The sequence below is a fragment of the Gigantopelta aegis genome, chromosome 3 (assembly GCF_016097555.1).
Source record: "Gigantopelta aegis isolate Gae_Host chromosome 3, Gae_host_genome, whole genome shotgun sequence".
Taxonomy (NCBI): Eukaryota; Metazoa; Mollusca; class Gastropoda; order Neomphalida; family Peltospiridae; genus Gigantopelta; species Gigantopelta aegis.
The window spans coordinates 91,572,031-91,595,262 of record NC_054701.1 but is presented as its reverse complement, the minus strand read 5'-3'; the positions used below and the strand labels follow the sequence as shown (position 1 = coordinate 91,595,262).

At 34.8% G+C, this 23,232-nt stretch overlaps 1 protein-coding gene and 1 long non-coding RNA gene across 7 annotated transcripts in view; one reads left to right on the top strand and one right to left on the bottom strand.

The window, feature by feature from the left end:
• Positions 1-2,421: 2,421 nt before the first annotated feature.
• LOC121369334 (unconventional myosin-XVIIIa-like) overlaps positions 2,422-23,232 on the top strand; it is a 115,744-nt gene continuing 94,933 nt past the window's right edge. Inside the window, exon 1 of one of the 2 annotated variants that reach the window (XM_041494326.1) lies at positions 2,422-3,835. In XM_041494326.1, the coding sequence (XP_041350260.1) occupies positions 2,738-3,835 (1,098 nt within the window). In that variant the 5' untranslated portion in view covers positions 2,422-2,737. Of the gene's footprint in view, positions 3,836-15,264; positions 15,390-23,232 lie in introns of those variants that run through there. The other variant, XM_041494327.1, reaches the window with a different exon arrangement.
• Positions 6,763-23,232, bottom strand: part of LOC121369335 — a 28,648-nt gene continuing 12,178 nt past the window's right edge. Inside the window, exons 2-5 of one of the 5 annotated variants that reach the window (XR_005957605.1) lie at positions 20,371-20,625; positions 15,010-15,248; positions 12,093-12,156; positions 6,763-6,991 (exon numbers count right to left, since the gene is read on the bottom strand). This is a non-coding gene — a long non-coding RNA (uncharacterized LOC121369335). Of the gene's footprint in view, positions 6,992-12,092; positions 12,157-15,009; positions 15,249-16,441; positions 17,110-20,370; positions 20,626-23,232 lie in introns of those variants that run through there. The other 4 variants (XR_005957604.1, XR_005957606.1, XR_005957608.1 and 1 more) reach the window with 4 other exon arrangements.

Sequence of the window (23,232 nt, the reverse complement as noted above, 5' to 3'; positions counted from 1 at the left end):
GAGTCGAACTCCTGGCTGCTCAAGGCAAAAGTTTTTTTTTTAATATATATTTTCGGGGGAGTACGAAACACCACCCTTAAAATCTCCACTTGAATAATTTCCTGCACACATACCTGGATAGAGGATAGAAAATGTTCAGCTTTTAAAAGATCCTTTCGACACTGCATGTTTGTGGATGGCCTCCATAACCAAATGAGAATTAGACAACTGTTATCCTACCAGTACAGTACTAATCGACCATTTCAGGGTTCATAGCCTTAAAAACCAAACAAATTCAAAGACTTTTACCTGCTATTTTCAAAGACTTTTACACTGGTCAAAGACAATAGAATGCGATAAAAATACCAAATCAATTTGTTTACGTTGCTGTCCATGGCAAAACATTTAGTTTTTTTACATGCATCATGACAGATAAAACTTTGTAACTGGAAAATATCAAGTACATGCAGCTGTAAAAGATATTATCGCTTTGGCTACGATTTGTGAGAATTTAAAGACTTATTACAATTCAAACACTTTCAAAGACCTAAAAAGTATTTGTTTAAATTCACAGACTTTCAAGGAATTTAAAGACTGCAACTAACCCTGCATTTGTTCAAAGGTAAAATTTTGTTCACACCTTGAAGTTTGTTGCACTTATATAGCTGTTGGAAACTGTGGCACTGCTATGAAGGTTATACATTACCCCCTCAAGTTTAAACACAAATCAGTAATAATTGGCCCTCTCCCCACAATCTGATGGCATTATTCCAATGCTTATCCAAACTGAATATATGAAATATGAAAACCACCAAGGCTTAGTTCAAAACAAAACAGCTAGTTTAATTATTTGAGCGGTCTACCATATTGTGAGATACAGAGATGGTAGACAGCCATGTGAGTTGTAATTTTATTGAGAGTTTGGTAGGAGAAGCTGTTTAAATATGAGTGAATATGGCCAAGGGACGGTCCATAAATGTCAATGGTTTTCATAATTCTAACAATGTTAGGATTAGGTTTGACCCCTTCCCCCACTCCCCTAATCCTAACATAAAAACATTGATATAATGTGTACGAAACATTGACCTTCGATGGACCGATGTTTTACCTGAAAAGCAATCCGAACATGGCTTTTACCCCCTCCCCCACCTTCTGAACATTGTTCGGATTGTGAAGCACATCGATATTTATGGACCGTCCCTAAGAGAGCACACTGTAACAAATGGTCAATTTCCAATAATCAAACAGTTGCCAAGTACTGTGTCTAAAATACAAGCATGTTTCCAAGTTTGAAGCCACACACCTTTAGACTGATAATTTATGAGTTTTAATACTCATATCATTAAACTTATAAGTTATATTTTACTGACTAGCACAAATGCTACAAGAAGAAAAAACCTGACATCCCAGATTCCCAGGCTGTTTTGGATAGGAGTGTCAGTTTAATATTTGGTATATAAAGGCCCGTAGCCTACATGTGTGTGTGTGTGTGTGTGTGTGTGTGTGTGACTGTGTGTATGCTTGCACGAATTCCTTGTGATAGGTCCAACAATGGATAAAAAAACCCAAAAAACAAACAGCACACGTTTACGTGATGTTATCTAAATTTGATAAAAAAAAAAAGTGGACCTTTGGTAATTTGGGGGTGGGTGGAGTATGCACTCATCGCACACGCGCACATACACACACATGCAGACACACTACGTACAGGCCTGGGCCCCATTCCACAAAGCGATCTTAGCACTAAGATCACCTTAGTCAAGTTAGTGCATAAGGTAGCTATGCATTTAACACAAAGCTGTATACACTACATTTTTTTCCTTTAGTAGTAAGTAATCTTTTATATGCACTTTCCCAAAGACAGGAAAGCACACATTGCGGCCTCTAACCAGTTATGGTGCACTGGTTGGAACGAGGAATAAACCCACTCAGCTGAATGGATCCACCGAGGTGGTTCGATCCTGCGACGCAACCACCTCAGGCGAGCACCCAACCGACTGAGTAGTTAGTGAGAGAGAAGTCAGTGTAGTGATCTTACACCTTCCCATTTAGTCATTAAAACACGCTCTGTGTAGGAAACGGTACTGGGGTACGAACCCAGTACCTATCAGCCTATGCAAATCATGGGAGCTGATGGTAGCTTATTTTAAATATAACTAATCCTATGACAGGCCTCTTTTGTGTAAGATCAGATAACTCTGATGGTCATCGTTTTGGTGTAAATGTTATTAGTAATCTGTAATAAAAGAACCTATTATACGCGATCGTTTGTTATTATTTATGCAATTGCGTACAATTTTTAAATAAAAATATTTGCTTATAATAAATAATTTGTGAATTACATGTTAACGTAATAAGTTATTGTGATACATAGTGTTAGTAACTTAAGTAATTATTTTATACTGAGGAATAAAACTAGCAGAACACCGCAAACACCGCCATCTTGGCTAAAGGTGCGACTATTAATGTCCTATTTTAAGAAAAAAAGTTTCATCGACATATTGTCGTAGCTAACATCAGTGTTTATATATGTAGTTTCACAGTTTACAATAATCTAAAAAATGTATAAGTGTCTTACGTACCTACTTTAGAAAAATAATACATGTTTATAAAAAGAACCCGACAGCGATTTCCGAGGGTGATTAGTAAAGCGTCTGCTTGTTGACAAGTTGTTGTTTACAGAGGCAATCCTTTTGTGACAGTTTACTGTCCAGTTCGCATTTGATACCAGCCGTATTGTTATTGTCTTTAATACAACATGTTTGCCTTTAGAAAGAAAGATAAGGAAAAAGATAAGGACAAAAAAGAGAAGAAAGAAAAGGAGAAAAAGGAAAAGAAAGAGAAAAAGGAAAAAACAAAACCACAAACGACCCCAGAAGAAATGTCACGTTTGGAGGAAGTAAAGAGAGGAGTGTTTCGTCGATTTAGCGACCGTGATAAACATCACAAGTCTCCTCATAAATCTAATTCTAAGGATAGTATTGGAAAAAGTGACAGTAGTGAAAGTAACCTTAGTGGGTCCTCAGGCCGGCCAAGCCCCACAAGAGAAGCACCATCCAGTATCAGTGATGCACATAGTTCTAAGAATGTTGGTGGAAACCCGCCACCAATTCTTCCCAAACCGAAAAGTATCCTCAAGGAAAAGTCAAAATTTTCTGATAGTTCCAGTGCAGTAGCTCATAATATTGATGATACAAAAGTTTTGCAGCAGAATACACGCATGAATCAGGAAATGTCAGGACTCATGGAAACATCTGAGGTAATGAAAATTCAACAGCTCCAAGCTTCACCACTAAAACCACAACCAAAACCTCGAAGGGTTGTTGAAAATAATCATGTAACGTCTGAAAAGGAAGAATTGTTAATTGAAGATGAATTTTCAGATTTTTCAGAGAAATCATTCAACCAAAATCTGAAATTGCCGATGATTAAACCTCCCAAACCTCCTCGCACTCGTCAATTAGTTATCAAGCGCACACCAGCGGGCGACTTTGGATTCAGCCTCAGAAAGGGGATTTTGCCAGATATTGGTGCTGGAGGGGACTGCAATATGCCTGTTGCAACATGTACATTTGCAGAACCAGGAAGTGGTCCGAAGAGTTTAAATACAGGACTCATTCCAGGAGACCGATTAATAGAAGTAAATGAAATTAATGTTGAAACAAAAAGTCGGGAAGAAATTGTTGAAATAATTAAAAATTGTGGTGATGCTGTGACATTAAGGGTTCAGCCTATTCCAGAGTTGATAGAGTTGAGTGTACGGCCAGGTAAAGATGGTGGGACAGTTGATGTTCAGGACGACGTTGTCAAGGGTGGGACACTGAAGCGAAGTGGCAGCATTCGATACAAGAAAGGGGTAAGATCTTAAATTTTTTTGTTTGATCTTTCAAAACATTTGTGTACAGTGGTCAAAATACAATCATAACAAAGGTTCATACATTGTATATTTATCTTTATTCACAATTTAAAAAACCCAATCATTAACAAAATCAAGTTTACAAATTACATACATGTACATATAGTTATTTAAAACAAAAAATGAAAGTAGAAGTGTGAATACAAACTTGTATTAAAGTTTGAGTTACTGTGCTTATTTTTAGTTGCACTCCTTACTTACCACTGTGGTCAGAAAATTTAATAATAAAAAATGTGCCCTTTTCAAACATCCCATGTTTTGATAAATATCCATATGTATCGTAATGAATCGTAGTCATAAAGGCCCCGATAAAAAACGGCCCTAACAATAATTGGTCGAAACGGCCCCCAAAAAGTCAAAACGGCCAAAGTGTAAAAGTCAAAACAACCCTTAAAAAAAGTAAAAACAGCCAAAGTGTAAAATCCAAAGGCTCGAGAAGGACATCAGTTCACTCATGCAAAATAAACGGTATTGCCTCGTAGCTCATTGAGGTGGTATGACCAGTGGCCTGTCCTTGGATAGAGTTAATGTTATGGGGTAAATTTTGATTACTAGTATTTATTTCAAATGGGGGGGGGGGGGGGATTTTAAATTTTAAGTTGTTCACAGTTATAGGCAAAATGTCTTTATAATGAGTGTGTGTATATTTATAATATTATTATTATTATTTATGTGGTAAATTAGTGTAAGGCCCCCCCCCCCCCAAAAAGGTGTGTTTCCGATTGCATCCCCCAAAAAATTAAGGTAGGTAGGTAGGTTTTTTGTGATAATAATAATAATTATTATTATTATTATTATTTATCATCATTATCATTATTGTTGTTGTCGTTGTTGTAGTAGTAGTAGTATTGGTATGCACTGTTTGTGTATTTCCTTAAATTAATGGGACATTTGTATTAATTTCGTTGTTCTTAATTTAAATACTTTATGCAAACATTTGAGATGCATTAATAATAAGATTAAGACCTGTTGATTTAAGTGAAGACGATAATTAAGCTGAATTGATACGATTATATTTAATCGAAATAACCTGTACCAAGGCTATGTTCATACATTCGGTTACTTCCGTGACTGACCAAGCTGTTCGGTGGTAGCTAATCAGGGGAAGGAACTCTATTACAAAAGCTTTTCCATAATTTCTCCGTGTTTTTTGGAAGGGAATTACATGTGCAAAATGTATCGTATAATAGTACGTAAACAATGTGCAAGGAAGGAAATACTCTTGTTTGGTGATGTTGTCCTCTTTTATTTTTACTTGTTTTTTTCTTTCTTTTTTTTAAATTATTATTATTATTAATATTTTTTTTTCAGTTTAAGAGAGAAAAAAATTAGGGTTGGGGGGGGGTAAAACTAGGGACGGTCGGTCGACTGGAAACACACCTATTTTTTTTTTTGGCCTAATAAAATATTATTGTGATACAGTTTCTGTTAGAAACATGTAATAAAGTGTTATCAGTGATACTTTTGTTTTTATACATATGTTTTGGACTGCCTGTGATATATAGGCCTGTTGCTTATATCGGTTAACATTATTAGTAATGAGAATTAATTTAGTGTTATGGTACAATAACTATTTCCTTTGGCCATTTTAACTTGCATGTTCAGGGCCGTTTCATACTGGGGCCATTTCGACTGCATATACCTCCTTAATTGCACAAATTTGCAAAAGACTTGATGGTTTAATAGCCAAACAGTTTGCAAAGTGTCATTAACCTGAATGAAATACTTGCCATGCCTTCTCCAGTCCCCAAAATTGAACCCGTATTAAAAATGTTTCACTTACCATGGAAAAGTAATCTTGGATATACATGTAGGACAAGAAAATTGTTCCAACAACAGGTCGAAACCCCTCCCTGCTGAAGCATATTTGAGGGTTTTTTAAAATATATATTTTCCATGTTAGCATGACTCGACCCCTATAAACATCGCTTGCCACAATCTAGACCTACCCTGCTAAAATTACTGCACATGCGCCTGAACAAGTGAGCTAAAAAGTTCAAAGTATTGACAAAATGGTAATTAGTGAATTTAAAATGCTGTAATATATTTGACACTTTCGTTTTAATCAAGAAATGAGTTTGCTGCCTATAGAAATTAAGTATTTAGTGAACTATAGTCTGTAAACATCAAAATGGAAGTTCTGATGAATTGGCATGTACAGTGATGCATATAGCTAATGAATAATGCTAAAACTCATATTTCTAATCTATAAATCTCAGAACAAAAATGAGTTAAGTTTAGGGTTAGGGTTAACAAAATCATACAGTAATGATTAGAATAATTAATTTTGTCAAAAAGTTAACTTAAAAAAAAATAAAACGTGTCAAAATATTTGGGTATGGTGCCATACCCGTTTTACCCTCTGGCAGAAACCCTGCTGTAAGAATTCTGAAAGAGTTATAATTAACTTGGAATTGTAAAAAATTGAACATGATAATTTTTTTATTATGTGAAAATACAGGTCTCTGAATTTTTTTTTTTTAATTCACGTAACCTATTTACTTTTTAATACATGTGTGTATTTATGTATGTATGTTAATGTGCCCTAAATTTTGTGTTAACTAACAGAAATATGTTGTGCAATATTAGATTTGTTAGAGCAAAATGCAAACAATGGATTGTTCTCACACTTTTCAGAGGCCTGAAGTATGAATTTGTAGTGTGGATACCTGTACTTGTTTATCAACCCTGCAACAAAAGTAAAACTAATTTATAATCATTTAATTAATTTATAACAAAAAATGTAGAACATCAGTGGCGTAGGAAGGTGCCAAAAAATGCGTAGGGGGCACACTTTCATATTTATACACTTTTACACTATTATAAAGCAAATATAAAGCACACTATCTGAAAAGCCCCCCCCCCCCCCCCCCCCCCCCCCCCCCCCCCACACACACACTTCCTACACCAGTGTCATTTGTACCACGCTTGTTCGTTAAGTTGCATGATGCAGTCAAGCCTGATCAGGTTTGCTATTACTGTGCCCAATGAGGTAAGCTTTTATAATAATATTGAGTATTATTGTATACTTGTTCACCAAGTGAGTCTTCAGCTGCTCTCACCATAACTGTGACCCCAAATGCAGGAAAAGTGTCACTAGAAAAGAAAGTTACATTCATCAGTTTTGATCTGTTAAAAAGACAAACAACCATATGTATAATATTAAAGGGACTTTCCTGAGTTTGCTGCATTGTAAGATGTTTCTGACTAATAAAATATTTCTGTGATTTTTAATATTACATATTAAATATATTTTCTATCAATGTTTGTATATTCAATGTGTTTCTGGTCGTCTTAATATTTGTAAGAAGCCCAAACTGGATTTTGTCTTCAAATAATTTCATATGTACAAAAAAATTATAGTTTATGAAATAAAATGAAATTTAACCTAGTACAAGTATTATACTATAGTACTGTTGGAAATAGAATAAAAATGATTTTCGTAGGATTATTTCTTACTTATTAAACTGACAAGAAAATATTTGGTAAATATCTATTTAATGATAGTCTACCTAATTTAACATTTACTTGTTTGGGCACTCATTGATGTTCAAGGTGGTGTTTACTCTTGAAATTAAAAGAAAAATGTCAGTAAACAGGTGATTTGTGCACTTTATTGGAACAGACTATAACAAATTTTAGTCAACTTGTGTCAATTTCATTGCTGTTACAATATATGAGAGACTATTTCTGATGATGGTTTATTCCTATCCCTCTCCAAAACAAAATATTTGTAGTCATTTATAAGTAACGTTTTAGCAAAACTGTCAATAACCATTATGAGTGATCCATTATACCAGTATTAAAGGTGCTGTCTCAGTGTTGCACAATGACAGCTATTGCAAATCATTTTATTTTTTTATTGTTTTTAAAAATAAAATTTCGATTTAACATTTAAAGAAGACACCTTTAACAAGATGTCCATAAATTATTATAGGAAATAATTTTATCTACTGGTAGAAAATACATTTTTATTGGAGATCTTTATCACAGCTCGCATATAACTGATATAGCACCTTTAAATTGTTGCAAATGTACTTATATTGATTTTATATTCAATAAATATGCTTGTCATAATTAATAATTTATGCTGCAATTCAAAATAATCAGTTAACTTGCAGTTTTAAATTAAACGTTTTTTTAAGGGTAAATGAAATTGACACATATCGATCAAAATGTGTTATAGAGTCTGTTCCAATAAAGGTAACAAATCACCTGTTTACTGACTTCTTTAGTTTAATTCAAGAGTAAACACTACCTTGTACATCAGTGAGAGCCCAAACAAGTCAATGCTAAATTAGGTAGAGTATCATTAAATAGATATTTACAATATATTTACTTGTCAGTTTAATATGAAAGACATAATTGACGAAAATAATTTTTATTCTATTTCCGACAGTACTTTAGTACACTAACCCACTAACATTTTATGCAGAAATATTACAATTGTTAAAAAGTCTCTGTTAGTCAGTAATATCTTAAAAATTGCAGCAAACTCAGGAATGTCCCTTTAATATGAATATCAAAATTTAATCTTGAAAGTTCTATGATTTGAATTTTATTAAAATTTGATATTCATGTTTTTGGTATTTAATAGCACATAATTCTTTTGCATCCAACTTTACAATTAGAAAACTTTTATCACAAAATTAGGTTTCCAAAGGAAAAACTGTTTTATATACATGTATACATGTACAGGGCTAGAAATGAAAAAAAAAATCTACATGCACCAGGTGCATGCTGAAAAAAAAGTTACATGCACCATTAAAAGTCTGCATGTACCAAAAATAAGGTAAATCCTGTTAACAATGAGGAAAATACTATTTTAATTACCTTGATTACAGTGTTGATTTTTTTTTTATACGAAGCTATTCGGAATTATTCGGCAATACCTATATTTATTTGTTAACAGTACCGGAACGTTATACAACTGCGTTTATTACTGATTCTTGATCAAATTTGATAATTTCACCCAACGTAAACGCCTTACAGAAATCTATAATAGGCCTATTACAAAAACGTACGAATATTTGTGTTTTGTATTAAGCAAGTTATCAACTTTTTTAACTCGATAATATCTGTTGGTATAATATAAATTAGCCTACGGAATTCGACGAGAAGTTGCGATTGAAATAATCACTGGCTGACTTCGAGTCAACTACGCGAGTAACGCACCTGCACGTTCGCAATCATCTGATCAAGTGTCCATATCTGAGGTAGAAAATGTTCAAGGCAGTTACGGTACTTTGTATTGATCACAGATCTGGCGGAGTTCAATTTGTCAGTGACGACAACAACTGTGTTATGCGCGTGGATACCCCAAAGTCGGTCTCGACCACCTTCCCTAATACCGTTCACGGATATAACCGAAATATTGCCGGCAATTTCCGCAAATATATTTCACGGAAATGACCGAAAGGGCGCCATTGTTGTAAGTAGGATTATGGGATACAAAATGGATGCGCCCATAAGATAAAAGTTATCGTTTTCATGTGGCGAACAGATTACGAAATGCATACGCAAAATTCAACAACTTGAGTCTGAATCTGCTAGACAACAGGATACTAGTATACGCAATACACAGTACTTGAAAAATATTAGCATGCACCGCGTGCACCCAGTTTTAAAAGTTACATGCACACGCAAAAATTAGCATGCACCGGTGCATGTACTAACACTGCATTTCGAGCCCTGATGTAATATTTTTTGTGGACATCCTAGTGAGTCTACATGTAATTACCATGGTTACATTAAGCTTAGACCTTAATTTTAAAAGACTGAAAAAAAAGAGAAGAGAGAACAAAAATGTTTACAAAATTAGTAATTTTCCATGTGTTCCATACATGTAGTTTTACTGGATAAAGATACAATATTAATTCAACACTTTTTCAGTGGTTGCCTCCCTTCCTCTAATTCCCAGACAGTGTGTATATACACAATGTAGTAAAAATACTCATCATGCAACATTGCACATTAAAAATTTAGTTGATGTTGGGAAGATGGTTCTACTCCTCTAGTTCTACTACAATTGTAAACAACAAAATCTTAGTGCTGAAAATGGTGGAATATAACAGGTTGACTTGATAACACTTTGTTGTTGGGAATGGTGTGGAATACAAACTCAGCTTGAATGTGTGCTGGCCAGGTGTCAACAAGACTTGTGAAATGTAAACAATATGGTGGTCCCAGCCTATTGCTCATTTAAAGGGACATTCTTCTCTTTTTACAGACAATATTACATTAATGTTGCACAAACAGAGACAGTACATGTATACATTAATAATTAATACACTTAGATTTTAATTTGACATTAGAAAAACAAATTGTACCTAGCAGAAAATGTATAATCTACATTATAATATGCAAGGCCGTTTTAACAATTTTCCATTCTTCTTACCGCTTTTCTTTTAATTTGTACTGATGACTGCCTTCTTTGTTTTTTGCAATGATTTGTTTGTGCTCAGCTAGGTCCAGTCAACTACCATAGAAAACAGTTTGTACCCAGCAGAAAATGTACATGTACATGTGATTATATGTGGAACTTTTAGTGAATCTACAATATAATATGCCAGTTCATAATGAGCTGAAAAAAACTCTCCTGAATTGTTTTTACGAGTCATTGCTTTCCTCAGAACTTAACATAACTTAATTGTTAAAATGTAAACGTCACCAAATTGATAATTACAATGTAATGTACCGAGTAGTTATTTAGTACAACAACCTACACGTATAATAAGCAATCAACTGTCTTGGGAAAACATTGTGTTGTCGTGTCCAAATTCAGGGTACAATATTTCATGTGAACCATCATTCCATTAACATGTCGGTTATGCAACTTTAAATTTACATGAACTGTTACATTCTAAAGTAAAAACTTGCAAACTTCTGGATCACTGGAACTTTATTTATGTATTCCAAAACTTTACAAACCACATTTCATAAAATTAATGTTTTCCATTCATGTTTGTGACACATTTTAGTTTTTGTTTGCTATGATCCTTTGCTTCATGTACAGAGCCATGTGTCTAGTAAACAAAGTAATTTAGCAATGAAGATTATTTTTTAATTTCCCTACTGCACATGCTAATTAGGATTAGATGATTTACTGGTTATTCAAATAAAAGTAAATGGCCGAACAACAAGTATTTATAAATTGTGTTAACATAATTCCTGTTTCCTAAAATTTTATTTTGTTTCCCTTGATGCACTAAGCAGCCACTTGTTTTACAAGACCATATTACTGTATTGTCAAAATAATAAATTTACAGTACACTGACCTGTATTAAGCAGCCACTTGTCTTAAGATACCATATTACTTAATTGTCTAAAATAATCAGTTACAGGTATATACCTGTAACTGATTATTTTAGATAATTTAGTAATATGGTATCATATGGTATACTGACCTGTATTAAGAAGCCACCTGTCTTAAGAGACTGTATGACTAAATTGTCCTAAATAATCCAAATACAGTACACTGACCTGTATTGAATAGCCACCTGTCTCAGAGGCCACAGTACTAAATTGTCCAAAACAATCACTTACAGGTATATATGATCTGCATTGAGCATCCACTTGTGTTAGGAGACCACCTTCTAATAAGCCGTTTAGGTAGCTGCTTTACACAGGTTTGACTGTACATGAGCTCTTTCCATTGTTAATGTAAGAAATCAATGATGGTCGGTCAGACAGGGAAAAGAGCCAGATGAAAATGAATTTGTCTGAAATTAGCGGAAATATTAGCTGGATATTATCATTACTCTGGGCTACACAGCTCCAAGTATCTGTAGGAAACGAAGCAGATGTACTGTACTTGGGCTCCTGGTGTAAACCTCTGTCTTTGAATTGAAGCGTATTCTCTGGTGATTGTGTGCATTATCAACCATGGAGCACAGTGAAATTGATATTTGCAGGAAGTTCAACATTTAGCAGATGTATGGAGCAGAATCTTGTTCTTGTCTGTTGTGGTTGAAAATAGGACTTGATAAAGTTTCACATACGTGCAGTATGATCCATACTCTCTGCACATGTATGATATACGGACGGTTGATCTCTTTAAACTGATTTAACTACATTACGTAAACCAAATATCCAGGAAGAGCCCCACATCAAGCAGAATGCATCTGGTAAGAACAATTGTGTATTATGCAACGGCTGAGTTTGAGAAATATGTTCTGTTGTACATTGTTACAAGTACCTTGTTGTTATGCATAGGCTTCCAGGCTTCCATTTTTGTAGGGGTGAGGGAGGCAGATTTTTGTCTGAATTAAACAAAAATATCTGAAGAGGATAACAACACTTTATTTATATTGACATCACTACCAAATCGCTACATAGGGTTCCAAATAAATCTCTCCACATTTACATAGATTACAACTAAAATTGTGAGTAGAATTATGGAAATACATGCCTGGTGGAAAAAGTTTCAGGCCATTTCATTTTCAGGGAACATTTAGTTCAGTATCGTGTCATGATTCGCTACACAAGTTTATACGTAATATTAAATTGTTTTAACAATCATATGAAGAATTTAACACTGAGGTACTTGAAATAGGATACAGTTATATGACTTATAAGTGTATTTTGATCATTAGAGAAATAAAAGACCAATTTTAATTAAATGTCAAATGGTAATTTCTTTTAAAATTTAGTTACACTTGAATACTTGAACTCATTGTTTTAAAAGTAATTTTACAAAGAAAATACTTACCAGGATGTATATACTACATTTCGTTACACAACTACACATCAAACTGTTGACAACATTCAGTTAGAAAGATAAGATGTTATCCCACAATACATTTTGACTTTAATAGTCCTACATACGTGAACTTACATTGTACATTGCATACGTGTACAATGAATGTATTGAGGGCTCTTGGCTTGTGGTTTGTCATGTACCTTGTCATGCACTCAATCAGCTTTGTACAGACTTAAGATGTGAATCAGAGCGTATAATCACATAATATGTTATTATCAAACATATAATCAGTATTAGTGACAGTATGGAATAAAGAAACCCAGAAATTGTGTCTTCATGGGAACCTGACACTCCATAGAAAAAAGGTCAAACCCTAATTTTTATTACTTTTTAAAAATTAATATTTAGGTGGTAAAAGTACATGTATACATTTTAATATTTATTTGGACCTGTATGGGAGTGAATGTCATACGTAGTGGTGATAGTAGTAGTAGCAGTAGTAGTAGTAGAGGTAGTAGTAGTGGTAGTAGCAGTAGTAGTAGTAGTAGTAGCAGCGGTAGTAGTAGTAGTGGTAGTAGTAGTAGTTGTAGTGGTGGCAGTAGTGGTAGTAGCAGTAGTGGTAATAGTAGTAGTGGTAGTAGCAGTAGTAGTAGTAGTAGTAGTAGTAGTAGTAGTGGTAGTAGCAGTAGTAGTAGTAGTAGTGGTAGTAGCAGTAGTAGTAGTAGCGTTAGTAGTAGTGGTAGTAGTAGTAGTAGCGGTAGTAGTGGTAGTAGTACTGGTAGTTGTAGTGGTGGCAGTAGTAGTAGTAGTAGTAGTAGTAGTAGTAGTAGTCGTAGCAGTAATAGTGGTAGTAGTAGTAGTGGTAGTAGTAGTAGTAGTAGTAGCAGGTAGTAGTAGTGGTAGTAGTAGTAGTGGTAGTAGTAGTAGTAGTAGTAGTTGTAGTGGTGGCAGTAGTGGTAGTAGCAGTAGTAGTAGTAGTGGTAGTAGTAGTGGTAGTAGTAGTAGTGGTAGTAGCAGTAGTAGTAGTAGCGGTAGTAGTAGTAGTAGCGGTAGTAGTAGTGGTAGTAGTAGTAGTAGCGGTAGTAGTAGTAGTAGTAGTTGTAGTAGCGGTAGTAGTACTGGTAGTTGTAGTGGTGGCAGTAGTAGCAGTAGTAGCGGTAGTAGTAGTAGTAGTAGCAGTAGTGGTAGTAGTAGTAGTAGTAGTAGTTGTAGTGGTGGCAGTAGTGGTAGTAGCAGTAGTAGTAGTGGTAGTAGTAGTAGTGGTAGTATCAGCGGTAGTAGTAGTGGTAGTAGTAGTAGTAGTAGTAGTGGTAGTAGTACTGGTAGTTGTAGTGGTGGCAGTAGTAGCAGTAGTAGTGATTGAAACAAACATACCCTACCTAATTTGTTTTGGCATATTCCATGAAATTCAAAAAATATTTTTGGCCAAATTAAAATATCTTATTCTTTATCTTTCAAAAGCTGATATTTCAGCTTGAGAGGTGAGGTCCACCTCCTTAAAGTAAGACAACTACACACTCTTCTCTCTTAAACCACTAACAACTAACCCTCTGTCCTGGACAGACAGCCCAGATAGCTGAGGTGTGTGCCCAAGACAACATGCTTGAACCTTAATTGGATATAAGCACGGAAATAAGTTGAAATGAAATGAAAGTACTGTCCTGTGTGGAACAATACTAATTATGCCCCTTTAGATGGTAATTTGTTTAATCAGTAATCAGTTTAATGCTTTGAGTTTCCACTGTGACAGATTGAAAGTGCATACATGTACATGTATTATCACCATTCATAATCTTGACTACCAGTAAATGTTATTATACTTACATGTTCAACGTGTCCAAAATACAGGTACCCGATTGCATAGCTGCACAAGTATCTGTTAATGCACTTGACTGAATACATGTGTAGCTACCTGTATATGTGTACACGTAGTTACCAGGCCTTAGTGGTGTGGTGTGTCATACAGTGGTATCAGTCAGTGTCATGTTATTATGTTTTAAGATTTAAAATCTCTTACTAATCTCTTAATAGACTGGCATTTATGTAAATACGTGTAGACCAGTAATAGTCTTGTATTTATATAATAAAACTAAATTATAATTTAAAATAAGTTTTATTAAAATGCTGAGTAGTAAAACTTTTTAAGTGATTGCCTGTCTTGAGTGACCATCTTAATATTCAGAATCATATAACATCACATAAACTGATCATTATTAAGTAACCAGAAACAAAGAAGCTAATTTTTAAAGCTTAACATTAGCTGTTTAACACATACATACTGTCTACTCATAATACCTGTATCAATATAAGTGAAGGTTACCTGTAATAAAATGGCTTGCAAACAAAATCTACATACATATATACAATATGTGCCTGTAAACTAAATGGACATGTATGAATGCATTAGTGTTACCTTGTGTGCTGAAGCGTGTTATTGTACCCGAATCTGTGTGCCAATTATAAGAAGTCATTTTATCGGATGATACATGACTGGTAGCCGCTGAATAATGAGAGTCTGTGCTTGATCAAACGGTTCAAGGACTTGCCACCAAGAAGGTCCATCATTAATGCTGCACAGTGGGGCGTCTAACCCAGTCCTGTTCACTGTCACTAGTGTCTGTCAGACGCTGCTGCCAATCAGACTTGATGGACCTGTAATAAAATAACCTGTTCAAAGTGGATTACAAAATGGCCACAGCTATTAAGAATACCTGTAGTCCCAGGTTACAGCACCGTCGTAGAGTGAACTCGTCCGACCTGCATGTGAGGAGGAGTAAGAAAATTACAATTCAGGTGTGTCTAATTAGAGATATTATGGTCTGAAGAATGTTGTTACTAATGATGTAGATTTCAGGACATACATGTATATATGTATTATGTTTATGAATGAGTGCAAAAATGTAGTTTTCTACCAGTAGATGGAAAATATTGGGAGTTGGCATATGTAGATGTGAATTTATTCTGAAAAACATTTGAAATGTATCACCGTATAAAGTTTGTTTTGTTTAACGACACCACTAGAGCACATTGATTTATTAATCATTGGCTATTGAATGTCAAACATTTGGTAATTTTGACAGTCTTAGAGAGGAAACCTGTTACATTTTTTCCATTAGTAGCAAGGGATGTTTTATATGCACCATCCCACAGACAGGATAGCACATATCACAACCTTTGATATACCAGTCTTGGCACTCTGGCTGAAACGAGAAATAGCCCAATGGGCCCACCGACGGGGATCGATCCCAAAGCAGCATCCTAAAACCCACTAGCACAAGAAGCTCTCTATAAATGAGCAGAAAAATGGATGGAGCTTAGACTAGAATCATGTGATTAATTACAGTAAGCACATGTAGTGTCCATGTGAAGGGTGAACGTAACCGTGAGCATATAAACATAAAAATAAGGTGATCAAAACATAGCCAGGGAGCTGTGTGGAATTTGTGGCTGTGTGGTTTTTCAGCTTTCCTTTGATCCAAAAGTGATGGTTGAGTTAAGGTGTTCTAGCTGTCTTATAAAATGTTAATAACATATATACTTGTGTATATTATAAAATAAAACATCAATAGCTGTTGTAATACATTCAGATACTTGCACATGCAAGCTGCATTAAATGTGCATTATCACGGTTGATCATGAAATAAATTAACATCACCTGCCATCTTTAAGTGCAATTTGTCATCCCCAGGTGTGAAAGATGTCTTTCTAAAAGCATAGCTCACTTGATTCATGCAACTATCACAACATTAAACATCCTAGTGTGCATTAATAGGCGGAAGATAAGGATTTTTAGCAGGTAGAACTGCCACCATCACTGCCTACCTTTCATGCTTACAATTACACACCTTATACAGTAAATATAGTTTCCTACTTTTCTCAAACAGCCTCTTACTTTATAATGTCATGAACATCCTGCATCCATCCTGAAAAGTGTCGTTAAACAAACCAAACTTTTAACCTTTTTTTCCCCATCCTGAAACTGTCATCTGTAGGTTACTGAATGCTGGCCGGACAACAATGCAAATGACCCAGCTGGTGATTCAGCTGCTATGCTCAATAAAACAATAGTTTAACTTGGCCTGCACCTTTAGCTTGCTGCCAGCCATCAACCACCAACAGCCAGGCTAAGGATGACACCTGTACCTGATGCACCTGGATGTGGACTGGTATATTGTCACATAAACCAACTAGGAACAATGGTTTTAACCAGTCAAGAGAGATTTGACACAACCTGTACATCACGACCTTTGAAGTATGGCCGTCCTAATGTTGGTCATGTTAACTCATGTACTCAGGGAATGATTGCTGTCTAAGGAAGAGTTGATTTTGCCACCATCATGGCGATGATCAGGTCTGAATCCCATAGTACTGATATTCCGGACTCTCCATGAGAAGCAAGCAGTTGCTTGCACTTGCCTCATTCAAAAGATGGAGACTGGTCAGTGTTTTTGCACTCATCTTTCATCATTTTGCTTTAGTATGTTTGTTATAATGCATATTTTTAAATGTGTATTTTTAATAGTTATGTGACAAGTTATATAACATGGAATAAAGTTTTTTTTTTTTTTTTAATGACACCACTAGAGCACATTGATTTATTAATCATCTGGATACTGGATGTCAAACATTTGGTAATTCTGACATATAGTCTTAGAGAGGAAACCTGCTACATTTTTCTATTAGTAGTAAGGAATCTTTTATATGCACCATCCTACTGACATGATAGCACATACCATGGCTTTTGATATAACAGTCATGTTGCACTGGCTGGAACGAGAAATAGTCCATTGAGCCACCAACAGGAATCGATCCTAGACTGACTGCACATCAAGTGAAAGCTTTACTACTGGGCTACGTCCCTCTCTATAACATGGGATGGTTATGGTGGTGAGTGGGAGGTAGTGACATCATGGAGTGATCCGCTTGCATGTTGTTAGAGGAGGTGTAACACTACTAGTAATTACAACAGAAAGCTGTTCATATTAACCAAACAATGATGTAAACAGACCACAATGAACTGGAAAGAAAAAGGAAAGAAATGTTTAAGGACACCTCAGCACATTTCCGACCGTAATTATTTGGAAGGCTAAGAGTATTTTGATACTTGGTTCAGAGAGGAGAAACCTCTGCTTCTTCTACCAAAATGCAAATTATAAACTTTCTCTTAGACAGGACAGTTCATACCAAGACCTTTGATATAACCATCACTGGTCACTGGTTGGTCAGAAAAGTCCTGATCAGGGCTAGCTCTGTGTAAGCAGAAAATGTCACCAAGTTATCTACTAAATTAAAAAAATTGCATAAACCCTATAATTTTATAATAATATATTAATTATTACATAAAATTATTCAGCCAAATTAAAATAAAATGCACTGATTGTTTTTAAAATTTGCAGTTGATGAATTTGGCGAGTGCCCGAGCTAGATCTTGCCCCAAATTTTAAAACTAGATCTGTAGCAGTACTGAAATGTTGACTTTTAATCTATAAAACACATTTTAAAATAGTGACTGTGTATTAATAATAAACAAGGGCGGGACGTAGCTCAGTGTTACAGTGCTTGCTCGATGCGCGGTCGTCTGGGATCGATCCCTGTCGGTGGGCCCATTGGGCTATTTCTCGTCACAGCCAGTACACCACGACTGGTATATCAAAGGCCGTGGTATGTGCTATCCTGTCTGTGGGATGGTGCATATAAAAGATCCCTTGCTGCCAATTGGAAGAGTAGCCCATGTAGTGGTGACAGCGGGTTTCCTCTCAAAATCTGTGTGGTCCTTAACCATATGTCTGACGCCATATAACCGTAAATAAAATGTGTTGAGTGCGTCGTTAAATAAAACATTTCTTTCTTTCTTTTAACCATATGTCTGACACCATATAACCGTAATTAAAATGTGTTGAGTGCATCGTTAAATAAAACATTTCTTTCTTAATAATAAACAAATTTCTGCATTTAAAGTGTTATTCTATTTTTAATTGCTATTACAATGATGGAATAATGATTCTTTCCTTGCAAGGCTTGTAGACATTTACAATAACTTGTAACTGTGACTAACATCAGAATTCAGATTAATGTTTTCGCAAGGGACTGACAACACATTTTGAATTACCTCTTTGGCCTTTAGATCTGTGTGTAATTTTAAAGTTTTCCAACCACATGTGAATACAATGTAGTCTGAATAGAGTATACAATACCCATGAGACTAACACTAACATTGTGAAAATGTAGTTGATCTATATGAGTGGATAAAGAAGCTGGCTATCGTAAAATAGACATTTTCTTAACTGATTATTACTGGGATCTTCTGTGGTGTGTATAGTAAGGTATTTTTAATCATAGGAATGATATTTCTCAGTGTCGGATGTTAACTGATTCTGCTTTTAGTTGCATTAAAATGTTGATAGTACAGGATGTAGCTTGGTATTAACGTTTCCACCCAAGGTGCAATATAATTGGCAGAATGATTTTCTTGAGACAAAATAAACACTGTTGTGGATTGTGATAAACAGGGGCCTGATTCACAAAACTGTTTTATCAACATCACACCCATCTTTTATATATTTTTACATTGCACTACGAGATGCAAAGTTTAGGAATTAGGTCCCTAATCTTATTTTCTTTGTGTAAAAGGTGAAATAATTGAGTTTGATAGACCATGCATATATTTAATAATTACCTTGATAAAGGGCAGTTTATTAATTTACCGTTAGGATGTTTATCTGTTGCATTGAAGTGGGATGCAATTAAGTTCTACCTTTAGGTGTGATGAGTTTAGGATTGACCTTCTTGGTGGACATAGATCCATTTTATGTTCTTGTGTTCCAGCCAGTGCTGCACCACTGGTACGGTCACACCATGTTGTGTCTGGTAATATTCGACCCCAGCCTTGAGGCTGATATGTACTAAGATTAATCGCCGGACATGGGACACCAACTTGTCTAATTGTAAGTTTTCTGATATGTTAAATGTGATCGATGGTAAAACAGTTGATTAACATCTTTTTAAACTTCAACTTCTTTTTTGTCTCATCATTTATGAAAAAAAAAAAAAAAATTAACATCAGTTCTATATGGAACTAACAGTTTTGTCAGAGTAAAAGTAAGATAAATAAATGTATATTTCATAATCTAAATCAAATGTGATTACAAAAATGTGAAAAATATCACTTTAATACAAGTTTAATAAACAATAATAATAAACTGTACAATAAATTCAACCACATAAAGAAATGGATCTCAAGTGAAATTATGTCAACATATGTATTATAATTGTTTGCCAGAGGCTTGCATAATACAATTTTTATTCCTAATACATGTATATGATATTGACGATACTGAGCACACAAGTTTCTCTCTCCCCTCCTCTCTCTCTCTCCCTCTCTCTCCCTCCCTCCCTCCCTCCCTCCCTCCCTCTCTCTCTCTCTCTCTCTCTCTCTCTCTCTCTCTCTCTCTCTCTCTCTCTCTCTCTCTCTCTCTCTCTCTCTCTCTCTCTCTCTGTGTCTCTCCCCCGTCTCTCTCTCTGTCTCCCCTGTCTCTCTCCCTGTCTCCCGTGTCTCTCTGTTTGTGTCTCTCGCTCTATCTTTTTTTTATTATATAGTTCTGCATAACTCATATTAGATGTATGTTCCACCCCCCAAAACCCCCAAACAAACAACCAATAAAACACCGAAAAACCTATACAGAGATGTACAGTAAGAGAATATTCCCTTCCTCTTAATAATTATTTGGCAAATAACATGTCCATTTCTATAAATATATCTATAATTCTGTCTTACCTCATAAGTTTATGCTGGCAGTAGTCATTTTGTTGGAATATATAAAAATATTAGTCACGTCTTGTTTCTGTATCTTGTGTCTGTCTGTCTCGTTTGTTGTAAGTGGGGCCGTGTTTTAAGGTTGCGTATTGTGACATTTTAAAACAATTCCAGCAGGTACCGGGTCTGTGATCCAGTGTATGCTCAGTAGTTGTGGTATGTCACGTCAGAGCGGTATTAGACACTAACAGCTGGTGCTATGCTCGTGGGGCTCCACTGGAAAGCAAGGTCAAGCATTATGTATCTAGACTTAGTTCAAAGATTTTTTTCAAACTATAGTGGTGCAATAAATCTATTAAGACTGAGTTGTTGGCTGCTCTACGGTGTTGGGTTTTTTTTTCTTCTTTTCCATGACACTGGCTTTGTTTGAAGTAAATAAGAATATTGTTTTATATATAATGAGACAATATATTTTACACATGACCTGCTGGTGTGTTACTGGGTGAGAGGGATTGAGGTGCAAAGTGTTTTCTTTTTTGCATTGTTTTTTTTTACTTTAAAAAAAAGAAAAAAAGTACATGTATTAGTAATATATTTTAGTACTAAAATAGTTTATAACAGAGAAAAAACTTTTTAAAAGTCTGGTGATGCCCATGAACTGATATTATTTACTATTTGTTATACAATTATATTTGAATACATGTATTTTCATTATAATTTTTAAAGCCAAAGCAAGACTTCCATCTTTTTTCGACCAACAAAAATAAACACATACCTTGCTATTTCCTGGTGGGTTTTTTTCATATTTCATTGTAAATGCTATCTTACTTTAACATATTTTAAATATAAAACATTTTACTGATAAATACATTTAGAATTACCTTTGGCCAAAATTATTTAAAATTTGTTTACTATTGGAAGAAATAATAAATTAGTACATACTAAATAAAATTTTAAAAATGAATATAGAAATAGATATTAAAAAACATTATGATGTTCAGTAAAAAAGTAAAGTTTGTTTTATTTAACAAAGCCACTAGAGCACATTGATTTTTTAACTTATCATTGGCTATTGGACGTCAAACATATGGTCATTCTGACATTGTTTTTTAGAGAAAACCTGCTGTCGCCATATAGGCTACTCTTTTACAACAGGCAGCAAGGGATCTTTTATTTGCGCTTCCCACAGGCAGGATAGCACAAAACATGGCCTTTGTTGAACCAGTTATGGATCACTGGTCGGTGCAAGTGGTTTACACCTACCTATTGAGCCTTGCGGAACACTCACTCAGGGTTTGGAGTTGTATCTGGATTAAAAATCCCATGCCTCAACTGGGATCTGAACCCAGTACCTACCAGCCTCTAGACCGATGGCCTAATCACAACGCCACCAAGGCCGGTATGATGTTCAGATGCATTGGTTATAGAGATACTCATATTCTAAGCAAAAAAATAGAAGTAAATTGTAATTACATTGTATAATGATGTAAACATATTTTATTTGCCAAAAACCTTTTAAAACAGCTACACACTCAGGATAGTCTCTATAAAGAGTTGATATTTCTTGTATAATATTAAAACACAATGAAAAACTTAGATTAAATTTCAGTTTCAAAATTCAGATGACTAGTACTCATAACAAACAAAACAAAATTCCAAGCAAAAACAAATTTCTAATAGATTGACACTGATTGTGTAGGGATATATATATATATATATATATATATATTATTATTATTATTATTATTATTATTTTTTAAATTAAAATTATTTTATTAACAATATTTTTTCTTCTCAGTAATGCAGCATGTATAAATATACATGTATGTACATGCCTCCAGGCTACAAATTTAGAAAGATTCTGTGCTTCCATAAGACTGATATGGAATCCCAAAATAAATTTTACGATTGCAGCATAATCATACTCCCTCCCCTAATACAATATGTGGCTTTACCGTCATGAGTTTTTATTTGTAAATGTAACCAAAGAAATCAAATGATGTAATGGGCCTACAATTATGATTAGAGGGGTATCCGTGCGGTTAACACACAATACCCTGTGATCTTAATAAAAGAGTCTTTTTAGTGTGTCTAGACACAGTGTATGGGGACCATCTAAATATACACCTGCCAATCAGGAACCACAGGTACAGGCCATGGAAAGAAAAGACCAATTAACTAAGAAAATACTGATTATTATTTCAGTACGTGTGTTAATTTATGTACAAACCATAATACAGTTATTTCAACACTTTGACAATGGTGGTTTATTTTGTATTAAAAATAACATATAATTGTTGCTGGCTTACTGGGATGACTATTATTACAGAATATTGCGATGTATCCGCAAAAATCAGGTATGTTTTGTTTCTTCAGTTCGAAGACTAATTCTGGACGTGACACGTTAGGTATTACGTAGCCACCAGCTCGCCAGAGGGCGTATTAACTGCGATGATACAAAATGGAGGGGACAATTAAGGCATTTGGCCTGGTATGCATATTCAACGATATATAATGCACATTATTGCTTAATATCAACAAGTATAATCGTATAGTTAATTAATAAAATGCCTTGATTGTCCCTTCCTTTAAAGGAGGGGACAATTAAGGCATTTGGCCTAGTATGCATATTCAACGATATATAATGCACATTATTGCTTAATATCAACAAGTATAATCGTATAGTTAATTAATAAAACGGGTAAATGTGACAGCTATTATATATAACGGGCGCAGCCAGTTTGTACCGTCTGGCGAGTTGGTGGTTACTTAATATCTAACGTGTCACATCAGGAATTAGTCTTCAAATTGAAGAAACAAAACATACCTGGTTTTTGCGGATGCATCGCAATATTCTGTAATAATAGTCATCCCAGTAAGCCA